This window comes from Agelaius tricolor, unplaced genomic scaffold (genome assembly GCF_023055355.1).
Source record: "Agelaius tricolor isolate 1412-34295 unplaced genomic scaffold, bAgeTri1.0.p SCAF_32, whole genome shotgun sequence".
NCBI lineage: Eukaryota > Metazoa > Chordata > Aves > Passeriformes > Icteridae > Agelaius > Agelaius tricolor.
Genome location: NW_027269292.1, coordinates 4,288,169 through 4,312,918, shown reverse-complemented (window position 1 = coordinate 4,312,918; position 24,750 = coordinate 4,288,169). Strand labels below are relative to the sequence as shown.

The following is a 24,750-nucleotide window of genomic DNA, read 5'->3' as shown; positions in this document are numbered from 1 at the left end:
ATGAAGTCAGGATGACAGCAGTGAAATCAAGCATCCACTACTCCCCTAAACCATGTGTGGAGGTTTTGGCAAAGCATCTGTGAGAGAGGCTCTGCTTGCGGGTTGCAGTTAATTGATGTGTCAGCCGAGTTTCCAACACTACGGCAGCGATTCCTCCACTGCAGTGAAATACTGAAAGCACAGGGCCGGGCTCCTCCTCACGCACTTCCAGGTGCATCTTCCCCCCATCCATTACCGCTCATTACTGCACTCGCATTACCAGGAAATCACAGAATCACGGAATCAATTAGATTGGAAAAGACCTCTGAGATCATTCAGTCCAACCTATGACCGAACACCACCTTGTCAACCAGACTTGCCATTAAGCGCCACGTCCATTCTTAAACACCTCCAGCGACAGCGACTCCACCACCTCCCTAGACAGCCCATTCCCGTGTCCGAAGTGAAGAAATTCTTCCTAATGTCCAGCATAAAGCAGCTTTAACATTGTCCCCTCATCCTATCTCTGACTCCCTGGGAGCAGAGCCCGACCCCACCTGGCTACCACGTCCTTTCAATAGTTGTAGAGAGCGATAAGATCACCCCTGAGCGTCCTGTCCTTCAGGCTGAGCCCCCCCAGCTCCCTCAGCCGCCCCTTGCGCTCCAGCCCCTTCCCCAGCTCCACTGCCCTTCTCTGGCCTCACTCCAGAGGCAGAACCCGGCACCTCCGGGGCTCAAACCGCTGCTGCCGGGGCCGGGCGCCGGAGCCGCCCCGCGGGCCGCACCCGGGCGGCGCGGTGACAGCCCCGCGGGCGCGGAGCGGCTGCGCGCCGGCCCCGGGGGAGGCTGAGGCGCCGGGACAGTGCGGGAGGAGGCGGCGGCAGCCCCGCGGCTCCCCCGGCCCGCGGGACCCGCCCGAGCCGCCTCTCCCCGCCCCGGCCCGGCCGGGCCCGGCGCTCGCAGGGCGGCCCGTGCCCGCCGCCCTCACCCACCCTTGATCACGTTGCTGTAGATGGTGGCGCGGAACTCCTCGCGGGCCGCGCGGTCCCAGTCCTGCCCGTGGATGATCCGCATCTGCTTGAGGAAGGTGGACTTGCCGCTCTCGCCCGCGCCCAGCAGCAGGATCTTGACGAGGCGCTTCACGTAGGTCTTCTCGCGGTTGAGGCACTTGTCGATCTCCTTGGACTTGCGCTGCTGCTCGGCCTCGCCGCTGGTGAGGAGGCAGCCGGGGAAGCAGCCGGACAGCGCGGAGCGGGACGGCAGGAAATCCGCCATCTTAGCGAGCGCTGCCAGCGAGGGGAGCGCCCGCCCGCCCGCCGCCCAGCGCCGCGCGCGCCCCGCACCGCGCCTGCGCGCCCCGCCACGCCCGGCGCGTGACGGGAGCGTGCCCCGCCCACAGCGCCGACTCCGCCCCCTCCCCGGCCCCTCACAGGAAATGGCGGGAGCGGACGGTGGCGGGTCGGTGACAGGGACCCTGGGGGTCGGTGACAGGGACCCTGGGAGTCACCGACCCGGGACCCCCGGCCCTGCACACCCCACCCCATCCCTCAGGAGGTGTCTCACAGCCTTGTCCGAACGCTCCTTGATGTCTGGCGGGCAGGGCGCTTTTTAACCAGACTGATGATTTACTTGTAATACTCTGCCTTTTCCTCAAGAAATGCCCCGAGCTGCTTTGAACTTGAGCTTGAAATTGGGATTTTTCAGCACCGTTTGGAGGACATCCAGGTTGTGCCTTTCTGGGGCGTTTCTGAATCCTTTCTGTACCCCTGTGGCTGCTCACCAGGAAACAGTGAAAGAACATTCAGGAACAGGGTGCTGCTGTGTAATGGAGTTAAAGGTTTATAGATGCACATGATTATAATTTTAACGTGCTTTGTAATGGGAAATAAAGTTAAGGTGGAGAATGACTTCATGGAGTCATAAAGGTTTGGAAGAGACCTTTAAGACCAAATCCAGCCATCTACCCAGCATCCACAAACCCACACCACCCACCCAGCATCAGGTCCAGATGTTTCTCAAACACCTTCAGGGATGGTGACTCCACCACCTTCCTGGGCAGCCTCTTCCAATGCCAGACCACCCTAACAGTAATTTTTTTTTTTCCCTAATCTAATCTGGATCCCCCATATCTCACCTTGAGGCCGTGTCCACTGGTCCTCTCACTATAGACAGGCAGAAGAAACTAAATCATAGAAACACCGAATCAATTAGGTTGGAAAAGATCTCTCAGATCTTCCAGCCCAATCTGTGACTAATCACCTTTGTCAACTGGACCATGGCATCAATTGCCACATCCAGGCTTTCCTTGAGCACCTCCAGGGTGTCTCCACCACATCTCTGGGCAGTCCATTCCAATGTCTAATTACCTTTCTATGAAGAAATTTTCCATAATATCCAACCCCAACCTCCCCTGGAGCAGCTCGAGGTTGTTCCCTCGTGTCCTGTCCCTTGTTCCCTGGAGCAGAGCCTGACCCCCAGCTGGCTGCACCCTCCTCTCTGGGGTTATAGAGTGAGAAGGTCCCTCCTGAGCCTTCTTTTCTCCAGGCTGAGCCCCCAGAGTTCTCTCAGCAGCTCCTGGTGCTCCAGCCCCTTCCCAGCTCCATTCCCTTCTCCAGACACGCTCCAGCCCTTGATCTTCTTCCTGAACTGAGGGGCCCAGAACTGGACACAGGAACTGACACTCCTGTCCCTGTCCTTGTCTCTGTCCCTGGCTTCTCATGGGTATGTTCAGGAGAGAAGACTGAGAGGAGATCTCATTAATGCATATAAATATCTCCAAGGTGAATGCCAAGATGAAGGTCCCAGACCCTTCAGTGGTACCCAGTGACAGGATGAGGAGCAATGACCATAAACTAAAACATGAGAAGTTCCACCTCACCATGAGGAAGAACTTTCCGTGGAGTGGGCAGAGCCTTGGAACAGCTGCCCAGGGAGATTGTGGAGTTTCCCTCTCTGGAGACATTCCAAACACACCTGGACCTGTTCCTGGATGACTCTGCTCAGGCAGGGGGGTCGGACTGGATAATTTTGGGAGGTCCCTTCCAATTTTCACCAATCTGGATCCCACGGAGACGAGCCCCAGGCTCAGCTGGCCCGTGGCTGCGGGGAAGCTGCAGGGCAGGCGGCCCGGGGAGGTCAGCCCCGGGTCAGGGGGGCAGGATGGTGCTTGCCAGCTAAGCAGGTTTTGTCCTCGCTGCAGAAAGAGACTCGTTTTGTTAAAACACTTGGAAAAATCGGCACGTCCTTCCTCTCTGCCGGGCTGAGAAGAGCTCCCCGGTGCTGCAGGGCTGAGCAAACAGCCTGGGGCCGAGCTCTCCCAGGCACAGTGAGCTGAAGAGAGTGGGACTCTTTATCTGACACCGGGTTAAAAGGAGCAAAGACTTATTTTCAATGGTAACCCTTTATGTAAGGGGTAGAACAACTCATGGGCTGAGGGACCTGACCAAGGACTGAAAATCCCACACTTCATTCAACCCAGCCCTAAGCACAGCTGTTCTTTTAGTCATTTGCTTAATAAATTAGCTACCATCAGTTACACCATCACAGTGCAGCATAAAGCTCCTCTGGTGCAGCTTAACACTGTCCCCTCATCCTATCTCTGGTTCTGGTTTCAAAGACTGCATTAAACACTTGTGTCTCCTTACATCTCTAGTCTTTATCTGCTGAGTTTTCCGCTCAGTTTTTTTTTCTGCTTTTTTCCCCAACATTAATCATAACTTAGAAAAAGGAAGAAATAAATGTGAAAACTGTGAGGTGAGTTTAGAACAAAGAAATGTCACTTGGCCCCAACTGGAAGGACCTTCAAAATCTGAAATGGGTATCAGTGTTCTGAAATGGGTAGCAGTGTTCTGAAATGGGTAGCAGTGTTCTCACCTTAGGTTGGTCCCACACAGTGGTAAACTGTGTGGGAATTATTTCACAGGGCCTTACCAGAAATAAAAAAAAATAAAAAAAAAAAGAAAAGCATTTCTTGTAGGAGAACAGGATGTGGTGTAAAATTAATATAAAATTAATACCAGGAGCACATCCTGGTGTTCTTGGTACAGATGTGGAAGCCAATCATTCCTGAGCTCTGGTCTCAGTTTTAAAATGAAGTTTTAAGATATTTGACTCAACCCTCATCTCACCTCCCTAGCTGCAAAGGACTCCTGAGTTTCTACAATCGAGTCAGTTAAGTGGGGAGTCCTTGACCTCCCTTTTGCTCTCCTATTCACTGGGGAGCTCTCCAAAGCTCCATTTCTGTGTGCTGGCCCAGCAGCCTGGATCTCTCTCAGCGTGCTGCCCTGCGCAGGGGCTGTTCCTGCCCTGCACAGGGGCTGTTCCTGCCCTATGGAAGGGCTGTTCCTGCCCTGTGCGGGGGCTATTCCTGCCCTATGGAAGGGCTGTTCCTGCCCTGCAGAGGGGCTGTTCCTGCCCTGCCCAGGGGCTGTTCCTGCCCTGCCCAGGGGCTGTTCCTGCCCTATGGAAGGGCTGTTCCTGTCCTGTGCAGGGGCTATTCCTGCCCTGCAGAGGGGCTGTTCCTGCCCTGTACAGGGGCTGTTCCTGCCTTGCACAGGGGCTGTTCCTGCCCTATGGAAGGGCTGTTCCTGCCCTATGGAAGGGCTGTTCCTGCCCTGCCCAGGGGCTGTTCCTGCCCTATGGAAGGGCTGTTCCTGTCCTGTGCAGGGGCTGTTCCTGCCCTATGGAAGGGCTGTTCCTGCCCTGCACAGGGGCTGTTCCTGCCCTGTGGAAGGGCTGTTTCTGCCCTGTGGAAGGGCTGTTCCTGTCCTGTGCAGGGGCTGTTCTTGTCCTGCCCAGGGGCTGTTCCTGCCCTATGGAAGGGCTGTTCCTGCCCTGTACAGGGGCTGTTCCTGCCTTGCACAGGGGCTGTTCCTGCCCTGCAGAGGGGCTGTTCCTGCACTGCCCAGGGGCTGTTCCTGCCCTGTGGAAGGGCTGTTTCTGCCCTGCCCAGGGGCTGTTCCTGCCCTGCGCAGGGGCTGTTCCTGCCCTATGGAAGGGGCTGTTCCTGCCCTGCAGAGGGGCTGTTCCTGCCCTGTGGAAGGGCTGTTTCTGCCCTGCCCAAGGGCTGTTCCTGCCCTGCATGTCGGTGTTTCCTGGAGAGGCTCAGCACCACCCAGCTCAGCTGTGAGGCCAGCTGCATCCTCCCACCCCAGAGCCAGGCTTCAGCTCTGAGGCAGGGTGCATAAGGTCTTTCTCTGCTTGGCTTTTTTCCTTCCTCTTCGGCACTGCTTTCCTCGGCTTTCCTGGAAAGCCCGGGAATGACGGGAAACAAATGCTGCCCGTTTGTGCTCGCAGCTCTTCCCATGAGGCTGCTGAGGAAACTTCTCATTTTGAGTGCTTGTGCCCCACCAGGCAGGACAATGGACTCTGGAGATATTCCTTTAACCATTGCCGTGCTGGCAGAGCTGAGCTTAAGTCACGCCTCTCTGTATGCCACAGTTCACACATTTTTATTTTTATTTTTGGCAAACTGCTTTGAAATCTTCCTGGAAGGAACTGCGTGCTAAAACGGAGCCCCCACTTGTCACTTGCTTCACTTACGTTACCCCTTCCTTCCCCTCAGGGCGTCCCCAGCTTCCTTACATAGAAAGGTGGCTTACTCACCACATGCCTTTTGTGTTGGATGATTCAACTTTCTGATGTGTGAAAAAGGGGCAACCACGTAGGAAATGTGACCTTTTAAAGACAAGGGGGGATTCCCTCGGCAGTGCTTTCCACAAGAGAAACTCTGGAGAATTGAGAGTGGATCTGCTGAGAACAATCACAGCTTGTGGGGCTGCGCAAGGAGACCAGAGGGGTAAAATGCAGCTTTCAGCAGACTTTCCCCAGCCTGGACACGCTCTGTGTGAGAGGTTGGCAGGGATCTGTGGGCTCTGGGGAGCCCATGGACACTCAGCATTGATGTGATTGATGTGATTGATGTGATGTGATGTTTGTATTTCCACTATAGCATCATTCACCCTCTGTGTGGGGTAGAACACCCGTGGAAACTTGCAGCTACAGAAATACCACTGCATTTACCATGCAAAACAGGAGGTCAAGGGGACTACCCAGGGAATGTCTTTCTGTGTTATCTGGGGGGCAGAAAGGCCAGGGTGAATGTGGGGACTCAGAAATCTGGAGGGAGCCTGCATGGCTGCTGCTGGTGCTCTCCACCACTCTTCCTGCTGTTCAAGTCCCTTGTTTTCTTCACCAACAAATTCACACATCAGCCAGCCAGGCTGTGTCAAGGACTGGAGAATTCTTTGCTTTCCACAAGTGTGGGTTTCGTGATTAGAGGCCCAGGAGTGTCTGCCCTAGACAAGCCTCTATAATCTGATTTAAATGCCTCGTGCTTCATGTGGCAGATCTGCCAAGAGCATTAACTGCTGGGGTGGTTCACCTGGGCACAGGTGAAATCTCAGTTCATGTGTGTTTGGTGCTGTGGGTCACTCACTGATGTTAATAAAGCTGAATTTACCTTGGACATCTTGTGGAAATTACACAAAGTAGCTTTATAATACAGGAATATCCATAAGCTTCATCATAGCTTGTAAGAGAAGACTAGAAATAGAAAAACCCCACACCTGACCTGTGAGGGGGTGTTTGGGGGATCGGAAGGATTTAAAATTATCGGAATCTTTGGAGCTCAGCGAGGCTGAAGAGCTCACACCTCAGTGTGAGCTTCTCAGAGCTATTTTTCCTGGATCTCCTGCAAGACCATTTTATTTTTGAACTCACTTGAAGACCCAGATTTCAAATGTGTCTCTTATATTCCTCAGTGGAACTGTTAAAGTCAGCATTTTGGGATGAAATGACCGTTTTTATTCCTTTAAGTATGTGGGACATGGGAAGTTGTTGATAGTTATCCTTTACTTAGACCAGTGTTAGCACCACACCTGGAGAATTTCTGAGTCCTTTTACCACCACTTGTCTAACGGACCAAGTTTGGTTTTAAACTGGAAATGGTTCAGAGGAATCATTGTAGACTATGACAAGTTTCCCCATCAAACCAAGAAAATGAGCTACATCTTTTTATGTGTTCCTTATGCTGATATTAACTCCCAAAGAATTCCTTGCATGTACTCCTGCCAGTATCTGTCTGTCTAAGAGATGGAGACCCTTTAGTTCACTATCATCATCAAAATGCTTGCTTGCCTTTGCTGTCCTTTCTCTTGCTTCCTAACTGCCCTCTGAACTCTCTTTTTCCTCCCTTTGCCTCCAGGACCGTCTGTGCTACTGGAGTTTGTCACCCTTGGCCTTTCAGAGGGGCACCAGGATCTGAACTTGCTTTGGCAGAACAAAACAGCACTTCAGACCCTGAATCATGAGACACTGCAAACATGAGGAGCTCCCCTTCTGCTTATTTGGCCATCAGCTGATGCCTTGGAGCATGAGGAAGAATAACTTGGGTACCAGTGAGGGATGACAGGTTACTCATCTGAGAGGAGCAGAGTGTCTGATCAGCAGCTGCTGTGACTTTCAGGGGAATTCCACATGGGAAGAGCTGAGGGGAAAGGCCTTCCAAAGCACTGGCTTGTCTGGGTGCCATGAAAGAACAGAGCTAAAGATAAAACATTTCCACAGAACAGCAAAGCAATTGGGAAAGCAGCCTGTGCCTTCAGGGCATCACTGTTCATGGAAAAAGCTCTGCTCCAGCTCAGAGCCAGCCTGCTCCCCTCAAGTGTGAGAACCACAGATCCCAAATCCAGAGCAGTCACAAACACCCTGGTGGGGAAGGCACTGCCCTGAGAAACAGCTGCACACGTGTGGGGTGTGAGTGCTCCCCGTGTGACACAGCAACGTGGGTGTGAAGTGTGTGAGGCACACAGGGCTGGGGGTACAAATGTGCCCGTGCAATCTGTTCCTGTACATACACACAGGGCTGGGGGTACAAATGTGCCCGTGCAATCTGTTCCTGTACATACACACATGGCTGGGGGTACAAATCACAGAATCACAGAATCACAGAATCCCAGAATCACAGAATAATGAGGTTGGAAGAGACCTCTAAGATGATCGAGTCCAACCTATGCCCTAACACCTCACCTAGCCTACAGCACCCAGTGCCATGTCCAGTCTTTTTTTAAACACATCCAGAGATGGTGATTCTACCACCTCCCTGGGAAGAGCATTCCAGGACTTTATTATTCTTTCAGTGAAATACTTTTCCCTAATATCTAACCTATACCTTCTCTGAGGCAGCTGGAGATGTGTCCTCTGGTTCTCTCAGTGCTGCCCAGTGGAAGAGTCCAACCCCACCTGTCTGCAATCTCCCTTCAGGAAGGTGTAGAGAGCAATAAGGTCACCTCTAAGCCTCCTCTTCTCCAGGCTAAACAACCCCAGCTTCTTCAAATGTTCCTCACAGGGTTTGTGTTCCAAGCCCCTCACCAGCCTTGTTGCCCTCCTCTGGATGTGCTCAAGCATCTCAACATCCTTCCTGTGCCTGTGCAATCTGTTCCTGTACATACACACGTGGCTGGGGGTACAAATGTGCCTGTGCAATCTGTTCCTGTGCATACACACATGGCTGGGGGTACAAATGTGCCTGTGCAATCTGTTCCTGTACATACCCTGTTCTATTCCATTCCATTCCGTTCCATTTCATACCATCCTGCTCCATTTCATCCCATCCTATCCTGTCCCATTCTGTTCCATTTTATCCCATCCCGTTCCATCCCATTCCACTCCATCCTGTTCCATTCCATCCCATTCCGTTCCATTTCATCCCATCCTGTTCCATTCCGTTCCGTTCCATTCCATTCCATCCCATTCCATTCCGTCCCATTCCATTCCGTCCCATTCCATTCCGTTCCGTTCCATCCCATTCTGTTCCATTTCATCCCATCCTATCCTGTCCCATTCCGTTCCATTTCATCCCATCCCATTCCACTCCATCCTCTTCCATTCCATTCTGTTCTATTCCATCCCATTCCGTTCCATTTCATCCCATCCTATCCTGTCCCATTCCATCCCATTCCGTTCCATTCCATCCCGTCCCATCCCATTCCGTTCCATTTCATCCCATCCCATCCTGTCCCATCCCATCCCATTCCATTCCATTCCATCCCATCCCATCCTGTCCCATCCCATTCCATTCCATTCCATTCCATTCCATTCCATTCCATTCCATTCCATTCCGTTCCATTCCATTCCATTCCATCCCCTCCGCGCTCTCCCACGAGCGCCCCCAAGCGGCCGCCCCACCGCCTTCATGCAAATGAGCTCGGTGCGGCGGGTGCTGATTGGCTGCGGCGCGCGGCGGTGGCGCCGCCCCCGGCGTGTGGCGGTGTGGGCAGCCAGGTGCGCCGGGCCGCGGCCGCTCCGCTCGCACCGCCACCGGCACCACCGGCACCGGCACCGGCACCATGACCGTCACACGGCTCGACCAGGGACAGCGCTACCGCCCGCGGATGGCCTTCCTCAAAAAGGTGAGGGCTCAGCCGCGCCGTTAAGGGCGAGCCGGGCGATGCGGTGCGGTGCCCCGGGCAGCGCTGGCGGTGCTCGGGGCGATGCCGCGTTCAGAGCATCTTGCTCGGCCACCGCTGCCCGGGCACCTCCGGGCGGGTGGCTCCGAGGGGGGACAGCCCCTGCCCGGGAGCTGGGAGCCGTGACCTGTTGCAGTCTATTGAATCTGTGGAGAGCGCCGTGGATCCCAGCTGGCTCGGGGGGTAGCGTGTGCTGTAGTGATGGAGAAAATAGGACTGTAATGGTGTTTATCTTTTGTAGCTTATCTCAGCTGAATGGTGAGATAAGCTACAAAGGAAGTAAAGAGGGTATTTTCTGTGGTGCTATGTCTTGCCCTGACACGTTTTCTCTCTCTTCCATTATTTGTTTTTAAAGTCCCTCAAATCTGCGTCGTTCCCAGGGAAAAACCCATCACCTGCAGTGCCAGGCCACTCAGTGTAGCTCTGCTCCAGTGGGTCCAGTGTGTGCTCCCAGTGCTTTCAGCTGATGTCCACATTCAGAGCGTGTATTACAGCCTGCTCTCTGCCTCCTTCCAGTTTTTCAGACATGAGTGCATCTGTGGCCAGAAGCAGTAGAAGGAGTGGGATGGTGCATGCCCACGTTTTTGGGTGTAATGTGTAATTTTGTGCAGCATTTGGTGGGCTTTTCCTGTAGCATTCATTCAAAGCATAGGCAGTTGTAGTGTAGCTGGTACTGCAGATTTTGAAAAGCAGAGTGTTAAGCTAGCTTTTCTTCCACCCACCTCTGCTGAGTGTGGCTTATCCTGTTGGATGGAATTAACTGAATTTCCAGTGACAAGTACAGCCAGCAAGTTGCTGTTTGAATTGTAGTTAGCTTTCCTCAACACCCACAACCTAAGGAGGATTCCAGGGGTAAAGAGAGGGGAATTTGGGGATATTCCACGCTAAGGTATAAGCCTGGCAGTACTTACTACACCAGAGGAAGTAAAGAGGGTATTTTCTGTGGTGCTATGTCTTGCAGGGTAAATTTGGCTGGGGAGCCCTGCCAAGAGAAATACTCCAGGCCAAATTCTGTACTGAGTAATACTCGGTGGAGTTGTGTGCGGGGGTGCAGAGGAGGAGAAGCTGTGCTTTGAGAAAACAACTGCCTGCAGCTGTGCTTCAGCTGCTCCGTGGGAGTGCAGCAGGCTCTGCACAGCACTCCCAGTTCCTCAGGTGGGAAGATCAGTCAAAACACAGGGAATGCTGTACAGAGTGTGCACCACTCACTCACACTGAGAGCAGCCAGGGGAGCTGAGCACTTCCAGTGCTTTGCAAGTCCAGGACCTGTTAGCAGCAGGAAGGGGAGCTCCTGGTGGTCAGTGAGAGCCCTTGGCTCTCAGCTCCACTTTCATTCCTGCTGTTTTTTCCAGACCTTGGAGCAGCCATGGAGCCTCGGCAGCTCCATGGCAATGTGGTCTGTGTGCAGCCAGCCACATCCTCAGAGCTCCTGGGAACACCAGGCACCTTTACTGCTGCCCATGATGGGAGCTGAGGATGCTCAGCCTGCATCCAGCGAGCACCTTACAGGCTTAGACCCATGAGGAGCTAAAATCCTGGAAAGAAGCTTTGTTAATTGCTTAAGCCTGGGCTCACGCTCTGCCCCCAGCTGACACACGCTGTGCCTGGGCTGCTGTGGGTGCAGGGAGGGATCCCTGCCATGCTGCCAGCCCTGTGTGCATCCACAGCTGCAGGGAGGGATCCCTGCCATGCTGCCATCCCCTGGGCCCTGTGTGCACCCACAGCTGCAGGGAGGGATCCTTGCCATGCTGCCATCCCTGTGTGCACCCACAGCTGCAGGGAGGGATCCTTGCCATGCTGCCAGCCCTGTGTGCACCCACAGCTGCAGGGAGGGATCCCTGCCATGCTGCCATCCCTGTGTGCATCCACAGGTGCAGGGAGGGATCCCTGCCATGCTGCCAGCCCTGTGTGCATCCACAGCTGCAGGGAGGGATCCCTGCCATGCTGCCATCCCTGTGTGCACCCACAGCTGCAGGGAGGGATCCTTGCCATGCTGCCAGCCCTGTGTGCACCCACAGCTGCAGGGAGGGATCCCTGCCATGCTGCCATCCCTGTGTGCATCCACAGCTGCAGGGAGGGATCCCTGCCATGCTGCCATCCCTGTGTGCATCCACAGCTGCAGGGAGGGATCCCTGCCATGCTGCCATCCCTGTGTGCACCCACAGCTGCAGGGAGGGATCCCTGCCATGCTGCCAGCCCCTGGGCCCTGTGTGCATCCACAGCTGCAGGGAGGGATCCCTGCCATGCTGCCAGCCCCTGGGCCCTCTGTGCATTCACAGCTGCCAGCAGCCCCCTGTGCTGCCCCTGCAGCAGGAAGATGTGCCCACAGCAGCAATCCTGCCATGGAGAGCACAGGGGGTGCTGTAGGGGTGGTGGGCAGTGCCCTGCCCTTGCTGTGAGGCTGTTCTGAACGACTCAGGCTGGATGTGCAGCTTGGTCTTTGTGGCTGAGCTATGAGGGATCAGAGGGGCCTGTAACACCTGCTCTTCATGCTAGCACTTAGGTTGTTTTATTTTATTTTTTCCTCCCCTTCTAAACCATCTTGGCTGGAAGAAGAATGACCCAAAGGTCTTTTGGGATAGCAAGGAAGCTTCTTAAATGGATTTTGGCTGGATGCACTTGGCTGGATGCTGTGAGAGCTTGAATGAATCCAAGCTCTTGGTGCCTGTGCCTGCTCCAGCAGCCAGGCCTGGCTCTGCTGGGCATCAGCTGGCAGAGCTGGGCTGTGCTCTCAGGAGCTCCTGGGCTGGGTATTTTTCCTTGCTGAGCTGCACAGTGACTCACACCTTGTGGGTAGGGCTGATGGATGCCTTCTTCCCTGCCTCCTCCTCACTCTGCTCCCTGCTGGCTTCTCCCAAGCTGTGCAGCAGCCAGGGAGGGGCTGCTCCAGGGTCTGGGGGCTTTTCCAGCCTGGCTTTGCTTCTCCAGGCTTAGACTTTCCAGCAGCTGCTGGGCCTCATCTTCCTGGGCATTTCCAGAAGCGTGTGAGCAGCTGAATTGTGTTTCTGCTGGAATCCAGCAGACTCCTGCTCTCTGAGGCCCTGGGTATGGCTGAAACTGAGCCTTAGGCCAAGCTCAGCCTCATCCCATCCTCCCTTTCCTTGTTCCAGGCTGGGAGATGCCAGTGCCACATCTTGTTGGAAAAAATCCCGTCCAGACTGGGCAGAGCCAGCTACAGCCCTGCCCTCCCCACTCACAGATTCGCTTCCTTTAGCTGAGGCATCACTCAGTGGGAACAAGCCACTTCCTCTCAGCTTTAATTAGGAAAAAGCAGGAAGTTTTAGCTGGTTAACAATGGATTTTTTTCATTTCTTCTTTTTTTTCTGATCATCCATCAACATGCAAAGCAAGGCTGGTAGTTGTAGACCTAGGAAACAATCGAGTGAGCCTTCAGAGGCCAGAGTGGGGACAAGGACTGTGGTGTTACCTTGGAAATCAGAGCAGGTAGGGCTGACCCTTGCAAACAGCAGCAGGCAGTGAGGGAGGCTAGAACCAGGCAAATAGCATGGAGAAAGCAGCAGATGTTTAATTACAGCACCAGGACTGTGAACTCAGCTGGGAACTGGAAATTCCTGCTGGGAAAATCGATTTTTCTTCTGTCTGAAGCAAAGCTGCCTCTGTCTGGGTTGATGCTGAGAAGGACTGAGCTCCTCACCTTGGCAGTGTTCTGCTGTTGCATTTGTGAGTCTCAGCACCTGGAGTTTGTTTTTCCTGCATTGTGGATGCCCTGATCCTGGGGAGCTGGTGGGTGCCCAAAGGGTAACAGGGATGGGACCTGCACCCAGGGTCACTCAGCCAAGCCATCCATCACTGCCCACTGCTCCATGCTGCAGCAAAGCATCCGTCCTCCTCCTCCTCCTCCAGAACCATGGGCACCCCATCAGTTGGTGGCCATTAGCCTCTCTGTCTTGGTTTGGAAAGGCAGGTGTCTGCTAAGGAAGGCAGAAGCCTCCTCTGGAATGGAAAATGTAACCTCCCCTCTGTCCAAATTGCTATAAATTTTAATTTAAGGAGCTCCCAGGCAAAAAATATGGGAGCAGGAATAACAGTTCTTTAATAGGGAAGAAAATAAAAAGATAAAATAAACAATGCAGTTAACTAAAACAGCACTGACAGAGTCAGAACACAACCTCACACCATGTGGGTCAGGGTGCTGGCAGCAGAACCATTGGAATTGTGGCTGCAGCCCTCCTGCAGTGCCAGGGGTGGCTCTGCTGGAGCAGGGATCCTGGAGAAGGGTGGAGTCTCTTCCTCTGAAGATCCAGTGGAAGGGGCAGCTGCTGTTCCTCTGGGAAATCAGTGGAGAAGCTGTGCTGGTGTTCCAGAATCTCCGGATTATATCCAGGTAGGAATGCTTGGCTGGTGTTCCAGAATCTCCAGATTATATCCAGGCAGGAATGCTTGGCTGGTGTTCCAGAATCTCCAGATTATATCCAGGCAGGAATGCTTGGCTGGTGTTCCAGAATCTCCAGATTATATCCAGGCAGGAATGCTTGGCTGGTGTCCCAGAATCTCCAGATTATATCCAGGCAGGAATGCTTGGCTGGTGTTCCAGAATCTCCAGATTCTATCCAGGCAGGAATGCTTGGCTGGTGTTCCAGAATCTCCAGATTATATCCAGGCAGGAATGCTTGGCTCCTCCCTCTGGGCTCACATCTCCCAATGGGATGCTGTAGTTCTTATCAGTCATGCAGTGACATTCAATGGCCTCTTATCAGCAGATGTCTCCCCAGATGTGGAAGAGATAATGAAAACTGCCCACTGAACAGAAGACAGCTGCCATACAGATGGTACATAGGGTACAATTTGCTTGGCAATCCAGGACACTCTCCCTGGGGCTTCTCAGAGCTCCTGAATCCAGTGATGGTTTTTCTTGCTTTATGGGAGTTTGAGTTCTGTTTTGCACTCAGCAAGCTGAGCCCTGTGACTCTGTGCAGTCACAGAGGGGACAGACAGCTTTCCTGTTGTCTCCTCTGTGGCTTTCAGGGTGAGTTCACCTCCAGGCAGAGATCCCAGCAGATCTGAAGGGAAATCTCCAGGGGGCTCTTGCCTTGTGGTTCTGTGTGTGTGAGATGAGCTCTCCCTGGAGCCTGGCTCACTCAGCAGTCCTGATATTTACCTCTGTATGCATCTCCACCCATCAACCAGTCAGGAAGTGGCTTCTGGCTCTGCAAAATTCAAACCAGACAGCTCTTTCCTGGCTGAAAGCGTGACAAAATGTACCAGAGCCCTCAGCAAAGCAAGGAAATGTTCCTGCTGTGTGTGAAGCAGCCCTCCTGGCCTCCCTCTGGCAGCCTGGTGCTGATGGCAGCTCCTGAGCCTGTAATCCACTGTTCCCTTGGGAGAACAGACACAGACAGGCTGAGGTTTGATCAGCAAGGTGGATGCTTTGCAGCCAGGGCTGCCTGGCTTTTTAATGCATTTGTCATTTCTCCAGTGACAAGAGAGAGCGTGGCAGAGTGTGAACACCACCTGAGTTGAAGAGCTGCTGGTTAAAGGAAGGGAACATGCTGTGCTGGAGGGGTTTCTCAGCCAATTCCTTTTGTCTTATATGCCAAGAGTTCTCTTATCATTATAGTACAAGGATTCCATATCACCAGAGCCTCAAACCTCCTGCATGTCTCCTGCAGGCAGCTCCTCTCAGCACTGACTCTTCTTGGTCCTTGCAGCAGCCATTGACTCCTGTAACTCCTAATCCCACCAATCTGCTCTTTTATACCCCTTGTTCTTACTGGCTACAGGTGTGGCCTGTTCAGATCAGGCCTGCTCCTAATCTTTAGTAATTGGTCCAGCTGTGACTTGGTGGATAAGATTACATTTTATACCACCTTCATACTGGATCCCCCTACAGATTCCCTGCTCTCAGCTGTTGAAGATGTCTCTGGAGCCCACGTGGAGGGCAGCATGTGCTGTGCTGCCTGCCCAGAACACAGATCCTGCCTGGGTCTGCCAGGTGCTCACTGCACAGGGACAGGGGCATGAGCAGGGCTGTGTTTGCCCCCAGGATCTCTGTTCTCTGGGAAGGGACTGTGCAGTCACAGGGGGTGACTTCCTAAGGCACCTGGGTTTGCTTAAAATCCCAGTTTCCTAAAGAGTGCCCTGCCTGCCTCACCTCATCCCACACATGATGAGGGATGAACTTTCTGAGGTTTGAACTTTCTGAGGTTGAAATTATGAGTTCTGTTAAAAGATCTAAAAAAAATGTCTTCAAATTCCATCACTTCTGCTCTGGTTTTGCTCTTTTAAAATATTTTATAAGTATTTATACAAATATTTATGTTAAATTTTACCAGGCTTCTCCCTTTTAGCATTAATTTGTCAGTGCCTTTAAAAGCAGTTGAAAATCCAGTTTTACTGACAAGCCCAGAGTGTATCCTGTCACTACAGCTTAAATCCTCACAGAACTTGGCAAGACTTGGGACCAAAGTCACTGTGGTGCCTGTGAAGACAATACCCTCCATTATGTGTGGGTGTCATCAGCTCACACTGTTAAATCCTCTGCTCTCAGTTAAAAAGCTACAGCCTCACCCAAAACAAATGTGTGGAGAGACTAAATTGGTCCTGTTGGGCCAGTTTTGATTTAACAGCCTTGGAAGCAGAAGACAGAAAGAAGAATATCTTCCCCAAAGCTCTCATGGCACTTAGATAGTCAAAAACGAGGAGATGAGGGGGGTGCCCCAGCTCCATCCATCTGAGCACAGATCCTAAGTGAAAGAAAAGCTTTGTGCTTTGGGAATGGTGCTGGTAGGAAGTCAAAGAGGAGCAAACTACCTTTGAAAATCTTTATCTTTTAAAAAAGAAATAAAGGTAATTGGAAATGAGGAATAAAAGATGTCTGGCCCTGAGTGTGAGACTCATCCTGTGTTAAAGATGAGTCACCAGGGTCCCTGAGGAGTCCCAGCTGAAGATGCTGCCAGGGAGGAGGATGTGCCTGCCCCACCCCTGGAGGGGCTGAGAGCTGGGTGGGGAGTGCAGCCCTGCCCAGGACTGGTCACAGAGCCCCTCACACACCTCCTCTGCACCTCCCAACACAAACACAGATTTTATTCCCTCCCCATTTTCCTTTCTAAGTGCCCAACGAGCCAGAGAAGAACCTTTCTGGGTGTAGTGGGCTCTGGGTAGCAGAGATTCTATTTATTTATTTTTTCCTTAGCTCTCATTGAGTGGCTCCATGCTGTCCCTCCTGTGCCAGCCCTGGCTGTGTGTGTGTCCAGTGTGAGCTGCCATGGGCTGGAGGTGGCACCTCTGGTGCCAGGGGAGGTCCAGAGAGGGCTGTGGCCACTGCAGGCATTGCTGTGGCACACCAGTGGGGTGGGGTTCACAGGGTCCCAGGACCAGGGAAGAGATGACAATGTTGACTCCATGTTTCTGAAGTCATTATGTATATATATTTTATTTATATATATATATATATAAAAATATATATAAATATATATATTATTTATATATATATTTATTATATATATATTTATATATAATAAATATTTATTATACTTATTTATTATTATTTATTTATTATATATATTTATATATATTTATTTATTATATATATTTATATATATTATTATATATATTATATATATAAAATTTATATATTTATATAAAATATATAAATAATAGATATAAATATATTGTATAAAATTTATATATATATAAAATTTTATTTTTATACACATATATTTTATTTATTATATGTATTATTAAAATGGTATTTGTTATTATTTTATTATATCTTATTATTTTATTATATATTATTATATTATTATATATTATATATTATTATCTATTATATATTATTATATATAATTTTATTAGATATATATTATTAAAACTATAATAAAGAATAGAAGAAAGGGTTTCATCAGAAGGCTAGCAAGGAAAGAAGGAATGGAATGATAATAAAATCTTGTGACTCTCAGACAGTCCAAGACAGCTGGGCTGTGATTGGCCATTAATTAGAAACAACCCCATGAGACCAATCCCAGATGCACCTGTTGCATTCCACAGCAGCAGATATTATATTATATTATATTATATTATATTATATTATATTATATTATATTATATTATATTATATTATATTATATTATATTATATTATATTATATTATATTATATTATATTATATTATATTATATTATATTATATTCCTGAGGCCTCTCAGCTTCTCAGGAGAAAAAATCCTGGCAAAAAGATTTTTCATAAAATGTGTCTGTGACACAGCAATGCCCACTCTCTGGAGGTCAGGCTGCCCTCCTGCCCACTCCTGACATCCATCCCTGGTAAATTTGCAGGGAATGCCTTGAGGAAGGATGGAATGATGCATCTGACTCCATCTTATCAGAAGGCTAATTAATTATTTTATTATATAAATTATAAAATATTAGAAAATTATAAATTTATATTTATAATTATTAATATATTTATATTTAACGATATGTATTAACATCTATATTACATTACATCTAAACTGAATCTACTAAGCACTCAACTCTGCTCTGAATCTCATGACTGTCAGCCCACAGTCCTGACACACACACACACCTGGCCCTGATAGTCCAAGGAAACAAAACACCATGAATTTGGGTAAACAGTCTCCACATTGCATTCTACTTTTGCACAAACACAGGCACAGCAAGTGATAAGAATTGTTTTTCCTTTCTCTGAGGTTCAGAGAATGTGAATCTCAGAAATACCCTTGGGAAGAATTGTGCCTTGCTTTTCTCTGTGAGCAGGAGAAATGTGGCTCCACATCCCATCCCATCCCCTCCCTGCTTTGCAGATTGAAGCTCTCATGATGGAGATGCAGAGCCCAGACACAGGAATCAAGACCCAGACCCAGCCAGTGATGGTCACCAGCATCCCCCACGCTGTGACAGGTAAGAGCTGCTCTGGGGGAAGGGGCTGGGCCCAGTTCAGCCCAGAAAATCTGCCTGTGGATGGACCCCCCTGGCTGTGTGCTGGAGATCTGCCCCCAGTAAATATCAGCTGCACATCATTTGAAATGTTCCTGCTCCCTTGATCTCATTCTCACTCCTGTCTCATTTCATTCCTACCCTTTGAAGCAGACAAAAGTTGATCCCCAGGCACTCCCAGCTGTCTCCTGGGGTTAACTCAAGTGACCTTGCCTTAGCACAGAGGTGAGGACATGCTGCAGCCTCCAGACCTCTCATGCTCCCAGTGAGGCTGCATCACAAATAAAGATAAATATTAAAATCCAATTAAAACAAGCAGCCTGGAGGCAGACTGAAAGATGGTACTTCAGAAACGAGCAATTAACAATTAGTCTTCCTTTTCATGTTTACTGCTAGTTATAATTCTTCTTGAGTAGGCAGGAAAAGAACAAAATATTCAACCCACTTGTGTGCCTGTAAATGACAGCTTTGCCTCCCTCAAGGAGGCTGGAGGAGCAGCAGACAGGAGCTGAGCTGTGTCATGTGCAGTGTTCCAGGCAGCTCTTATCAGCCTCCTTGTGCCTGCTGCTCCTTTCACCAGGCACCAGCAGTACCCTGCTCTCCAAGCCTCCACAAAAGCTCTTGTGAGGAATCCCCTGCTATAAATATTCACACATACTCCATATCCTCCTCCTGCTTCCATCTTTCTCCAGCACTTGGAAATTCAGAACAAAAACTCCCACTGAAACAAAGTGAGTTTGCTCCAGGCAAGTCAAGAGAATTCCCCTACTGTGTTTGCAAAGCCTGGCTGGCTCAGTGTGTTGTTTGCCCCAATTTTATTTTTTTTAAATGAGGCTGCAGAGGCACTGAAGTCACTTGCCCATGGGAAGAGGCAGTGAGTACAGGGATTTTTCATAAAATATCATGGTGACAGTTAAATTCAGTGAAAGTCAGTAAAATGGCTCACAAATAAACCTCAATGTTAGATGTGCACCTTTGGGGGAAAGTCACCACTGCAATGTCAAGAAAGGTCAACACCTCAGTCCTGGGGGAGGTTTGGAGGAAAAGGCCAGTAACTGGTCAGGGAACAAGTCCCTTTTTGCCCTCTTTAAATGGAAGGAGGTTCTGAAATTTGCCCCCCCAGAATGTAAAACTAAAACTGCAGGAGGTTTATGCTGCCTGTGGTGGGTACAACTGCTCACAGTCCAACAGAAGAAGTGGGAGAGATAAAATGTGTGTGAATTTGATAAATCCTGTGACCACTGCAGCTTGGATCTGAGATTTGGACATCCCTTCTGCCCATTAAGGGACTCTTAGAGATTCATTTTGATGAGGGTGTGTGGTGAAGATATTGGAGCAGGGGACACAGATCCATTGGAGAGAGCCTGGCTCTCCTGTGCAGGAAGCTAACAAGTTAAATGTGGTGTTGTTGGGTTTCTAGGATGAGGTGAGAGATGAGAATCTGTCTTTAAGTTCTCAGAAGGCTGATTTATATTATATTATATTATATTATATTATATTATATTATATTATATTATATTATATTATATTATATTATATTATATCTACTATAATATAACTAGATCATACTATATTATATCATACTATATCATATATTATACTATATTATATTATATACTATAAGAAATGATATACCAAAACTATACTAAACTATAGAGAAAAGAATACATCAGAAAGCTTGGAAAAGAATGAATAATAAAAACCCAGGACTGACCAGAGAGTCCAACACAGCTGGACTGGGATTGGTCATTAATTAAAAGAATTCACATGGAACCAATCAAAGATGCACCTGTTGGTCAGCAACCTCCTGACCACATTCCAAGCAATCAGATAATTATTATTTACATTTCTTTTCTGAGGCTTCTCAGCTTCTCAGGAGAAAAATCCTGGAGAAGGGATTTTTCAGAAAATATCATGGTGACAGTTAAATTCAGTGAGAGTCAGTAAAGTGGCTCACAAATAAACCTTAATGTCAGATGTGCACCTTTGGGGGAAAGTGCTTACAGAGGGAGCTGTCTAGAAATGAGTGATGAGATAATCCTTTAATTTCATCTATTTCAGGAAGCAGGCACTAGGATAAGAGCTCTGAGCCCCTATTAGAAAGTTAAGTCATCACTGCAATGTCAAGAAAGGTCAACACCTCAGTCTGCAGTCCTGGGGGAGGTTTGGAGGAAAAGACCAGTAACTGGTCAGGGAACAAGTCCCTTTTTGCCCTCTTTGAATGGAAGGAGGTTCATGAAATTTGCCCCATAAAACATAAAATTAAAAACAAAAACATAAAACTAAATAATAAATAATACTAAAACATAAAACTAAAACTGCAGGAGGTTTATGCTGCCTATGGTGGGTACAACTGCTCACAGTCCAGCAAAAGAAGTGGGAGAGATAAAATGTGTGTGAATTTGAGAAATCCTGTGACCACTGCAGCTTGCATCTGAGATTTGGACATCCCTTCTGCCCATTAAGGGACTCTCAGAGGATCAGGCACTGGTCTTTACAAAACTGAGCCAGGACTGTGTGTGACCGTGGGCTCTGAGGATGAGGGAAGAGACGAGGATCTGGCTCCATGTTTCAGAAGGCTTGATTTATTATTGATGATATATATTATATTAAAAGTATACTAAAATAATAGAAGAAAGGATTTCATCAGAAGGCTGGCTAAGAATAGAAAAAGAAGGAATGATAACAAAGGCTTGTGGCTCAGCTCTGTGTCCAAGCCAGCTGACTGTGATTGGCCATTAATTAGAAGCAACCAACATGGGCCAGTCCCAGATGCACCTGCTGCATTCCACAGCAGCAGATAATCAATGTTTACATTTTGTTCTTGAGGCCTCTCAGCTTCTCAGGAGGAAAAATCCTAAAGAAAGGATTTTTCATAGAAGATGTCTGTGAAAACTGTGCTCTGTGCCTCTGGAGCTTCTGTGCAGTGAATCTTTCCAGGCTGGAGCAAAACCTCCCCTTCCCTGGTGAGAAAGCTGCTGCATCCTTAAGCCCTTTCTAAGCCCCTGATGGGGTGTGGGTGCTGCTCAGGCCACGTGAGCTGGTGCCACTCTCTCTGTGCCATCCCAGGGTCACTGCCTGGTGCCCTGGGGGTGCCACCATGGCCAGTGGGGGCCCAGCAGTGCATTTCACCTGGGCTCCTTGCATTTGAGTTTACAGAAAAGGGGGCTGTGACTCTGTTCACAGGGCTCTGAGGATGAGGGAAGAGAGGAGGATCTGACTCCATGTTTCAGAAGGCTTGATTTATTATTTTATGATATATATTATATTAAAACTATACTAAAAGAATAAAAGAAAGGATTTCAGCAGAAGGTTGGCTAAGAATAGAAAAAGAAGGAATGATAATAAAGGATTGTGGCTCAGATTCTTTGTCCGAGCCAGCTGGGCTGTGATTGGCCATTAATTAGAAACAACCAACATGGGCCAATCCCAGATGCACCTGTTGCATTCCACAGCAGCAGATAATAATTGTGTACATTTTGTCCTGAGGCCTCTCAGCTTCTCAGGAGGAAAAAATCCTAAAGAAAGGATTTTTCATAAAATTTGTTTGTGACACTGTGCCCTCATGGGATCCAGAGCACAGTGAGGGGTGAGCACTGCAGAATCTCCTTTCCCCCTGTGGATTTGGGGACACTCCTGATTTCAGTGCCTGACCTTTGCTTTGTTTTGCTTTGCAGGTAATGATATCATGCAGTGGATCCTTCAGCGCTTGCAGATCACTGCAGAAGGTGGGTAACAATGTGAAAATTGAGCCTTTCCCAGCTTCCAGTCATAAAACCAAGACCTCAAGCAGCAAAACCTTTTAGTTGAATTCTCCTCTGCATAAGAGCTCACTTTTAATTCCAGTGAAGTGTTTCTGTGCAATGAGAACATCTGCATTCTCCATTTTCAGAGGCACTCCACCTGGGAGACCTGTTTGTCAAATATGGATATATCTACCCTCTTCAGGAGCCAAAGAACCTCACCCTGAGGGCAGATGGCAGCCTCTACAGGTTTCAAGTGAGTTGCAGCTCCTCGAAGCTGTTGAGAGGGAGTTCAGCACTGGTTTTTATTAAAAACAGGCAGCTGGGGCACTTCCCAGGAGCTGTGTAGCTGTGCAGGAGGAAGGAAAAGACTCAGAGAAGTCTGAGATTGCAGTTTACAGGGAAACTGTGATCGTTTCTTCAGTGAAATTAGTGTATTTGTTCAGCCTAGAAATAGCTGTGCATTCCTCCAGAGAGTGTTCCCTTCAGATCTTAAAACAGCAAATGGAATTGCTGGTTGGACATAGATGAGGTGGGGGCACTGAATAATGAATATTCAAAAAGCACAGTAAGAACAGGATGGTATTGAGGTTCATGGCTGGACTCTTTCCACTGCTCTCAGTGGGAAATCAGGATATTCCTGGTACTGGGAATGAGGAGTCCATGAGTTCAGGGCCTGTGTGCACTAACAGGAGGCTCCTTCCCTTGCAGACTCCTTATTTCTGGCCAGTGCAGGGCTGGGCTGCTGATGACACTGACTATGGTGAGTGGTGGCACTGCATGTGCCCAGGGTGTGGGTTTGTCACACAGTCCAGGGATGTCCAGGGGTGTCTAGGGGTGTCCAAGGGTATCCAGGGCTGTGGGTTTGTCACCCAGTCCAGGGCTGTGGGTTTGTCACCCAGTCCAGGGCTGTGGGTTTGTCACACAGTTCAGGATGTGGGTTTGTCACACAGCTCAGGGGTGTGGATTTCACACAGTCCAGGGGTGTCTAGGGGTGTCCAAGGGTATCCAGGGCTGTGGGTTTGTCCCACAGTTCAGGCTGTGGGTTTGTCACACAGCTCAGGGATGTGGGTTTCACACGGTCCAGGGATGTCCAGGGGTGTCCAAGGGTATCCAGGGCTGTGGGTTTGTCACACAGTCCAGGGATGCCCAGGGCTGTGGGTTTGTCACACAGTCCAGGGATGCCCAGGGCTGTGGGTTTGTCACACAGTTCAGGCTGTGGGTTTGTCACACAGTTCAAGGATGCCCAGGCTGTGGGTTTGTCACACAGTTCAGTGTGGTGGTGTTTGCAGGGGTTTCAGCACAAGGGAAGAGATGAGAATCTTGACTTTATGTTTCAGAAGGCTGATTTATTATTTTATGATATATATTATATTAAAATAAAATTATATACTAAAACTATACTAAAAGAACAAAAGAAAAGATTTCATCAGAAAGCATGAAAAGAAAAGAATAATTATAAAATCTTGTCACTGACCAGAGAGTCCAAGACAACTAGACTGATTGGCCATTAATTAATTAACCACACGAGACCAATCAAGATGCACCTGTTGCATTCCACAGCAGCAGATAATTTTTATTTACATTTCGTTTCTGAAGCCTCTCAGCTTCTAAAGAAAAAATATTCTAATGAAAGGATTTTTCATAAAATATGTCTGTGACAGTCCAGGGATGCCTGGGGGTGTGGGTTTGTCCCAAAGTCCAGGGGTGCCCAGAGGTATCCAGGGGTGTGGGTTTGTCCCAAAGTCCAGGGGTGCCCAGGGGTGTGGGTTTGTCCCAAAGTCCAGGGGTTTCCAGGGGTGTGGGTTTGTCCCCGATCCAGGGGTTTCCAGGGGTGTGGGTTTGTCCCCCATCCAGGGGTGCCCAGGGGTGTGGGTTTGTCCCAAAGTCCAGGGGTGCCCAGGGGTATCCAGGGGTGTGGGTTTGTCCCCGATCCAGGGGTTTCCAGGGGTGTGGGTTTGTCCCCCATCCAGGGGTGCCCAGGGGTGTGGGTTTGTCCCAAAGTCCAGGGGTGCCCAGGGGTATCCAGGGGTGTGGGTTTGTCCCCGATCCAGGGGTTTCCAGGGGTGTGGGTTTGTCCCCCATCCAGGGGTGCCCAGGGGTGTGGGTTTGTCCCAAAGTCCAGGGGTGCCCAGGGGTATCCAGGGGTGTGGGTTTGTCCCCGATCCAGGGGTTTCCAGGGGTGTGGGTTTGTCCCTCATCCAGGGTGCCCAGGGGTGTGGGTTTGTCCCACAGTCCTGCTCCACACCTGCTCTTCCTGTTCTTGTGCTGCATCTCCACCCACAATGACCAACCCTGGCAATTTTTTTCATGCTGTTTTGTGAATAATTCTCAGTAATGGTGAATTGAGGGTGTGAGCATCTTGTGGTGGCCTTGATGAGAGAAAGTGCTTAAGCTCTTCTGTTCCACTAAGATCCATCACACAGGAGCACATCTGAATTACCTTGCTGGGAGGGAAGGCTTTAAACACAAGATTAGATTTCCCTGAGCAGTTAAGTGTGTTCCTGGATCTGAGCCCAAGGCTGCCTTCCTGTAGGTTTGGCTCAAGCTCTGCATTCAGAGATGGTTCTTTTTTATTTTGTAGAAAGCACAGTGGCTTCCAATATCTCCTGATGGTTTTTTCCATACAAATCTCTTGTTGCCTTTA

At 49.6% G+C, this 24,750-nt stretch overlaps 2 protein-coding genes across 8 annotated transcripts in view; one reads left to right on the top strand and one right to left on the bottom strand.

The window, feature by feature from the left end:
• GNA13 (G protein subunit alpha 13) overlaps positions 1-1,327 on the bottom strand; it is a 30,314-nt gene extending 28,987 nt beyond the window's left edge. For all 3 annotated transcript variants that reach the window (XR_011683060.1, XR_011683061.1, XM_071451313.1), the window contains exon 1: positions 972-1,327. Coding sequence is in view for 1 of the 3 variants with exons in the window: in XM_071451313.1 (XP_071307414.1) it covers positions 972-1,254 (283 nt within the window). In the remaining 2 variants the exon portion in view is untranslated. The remainder of the gene's footprint in view (positions 1-971) is intronic.
• Positions 1,328-9,232: 7,905 nt separating this feature from the next.
• The window catches only part of RGS9 (regulator of G protein signaling 9), a 40,879-nt gene continuing 25,361 nt past the window's right edge, over positions 9,233-24,750 (top strand). For all 5 annotated transcript variants that reach the window (XR_011683100.1, XM_071451551.1, XM_071451550.1 and 2 more), the window contains exons 1-5: positions 9,233-9,389; positions 18,228-18,324; positions 22,038-22,088; positions 22,253-22,359; positions 22,815-22,866. Coding sequence is in view for 4 of the 5 variants with exons in the window: in XM_071451551.1 (XP_071307652.1) it covers positions 9,327-9,389; positions 18,228-18,324; positions 22,038-22,088; positions 22,253-22,359; positions 22,815-22,866 (370 nt within the window). In the remaining variant the exon portion in view is untranslated. The remainder of the gene's footprint in view (positions 9,390-18,227; positions 18,325-22,037; positions 22,089-22,252; positions 22,360-22,814; positions 22,867-24,750) is intronic.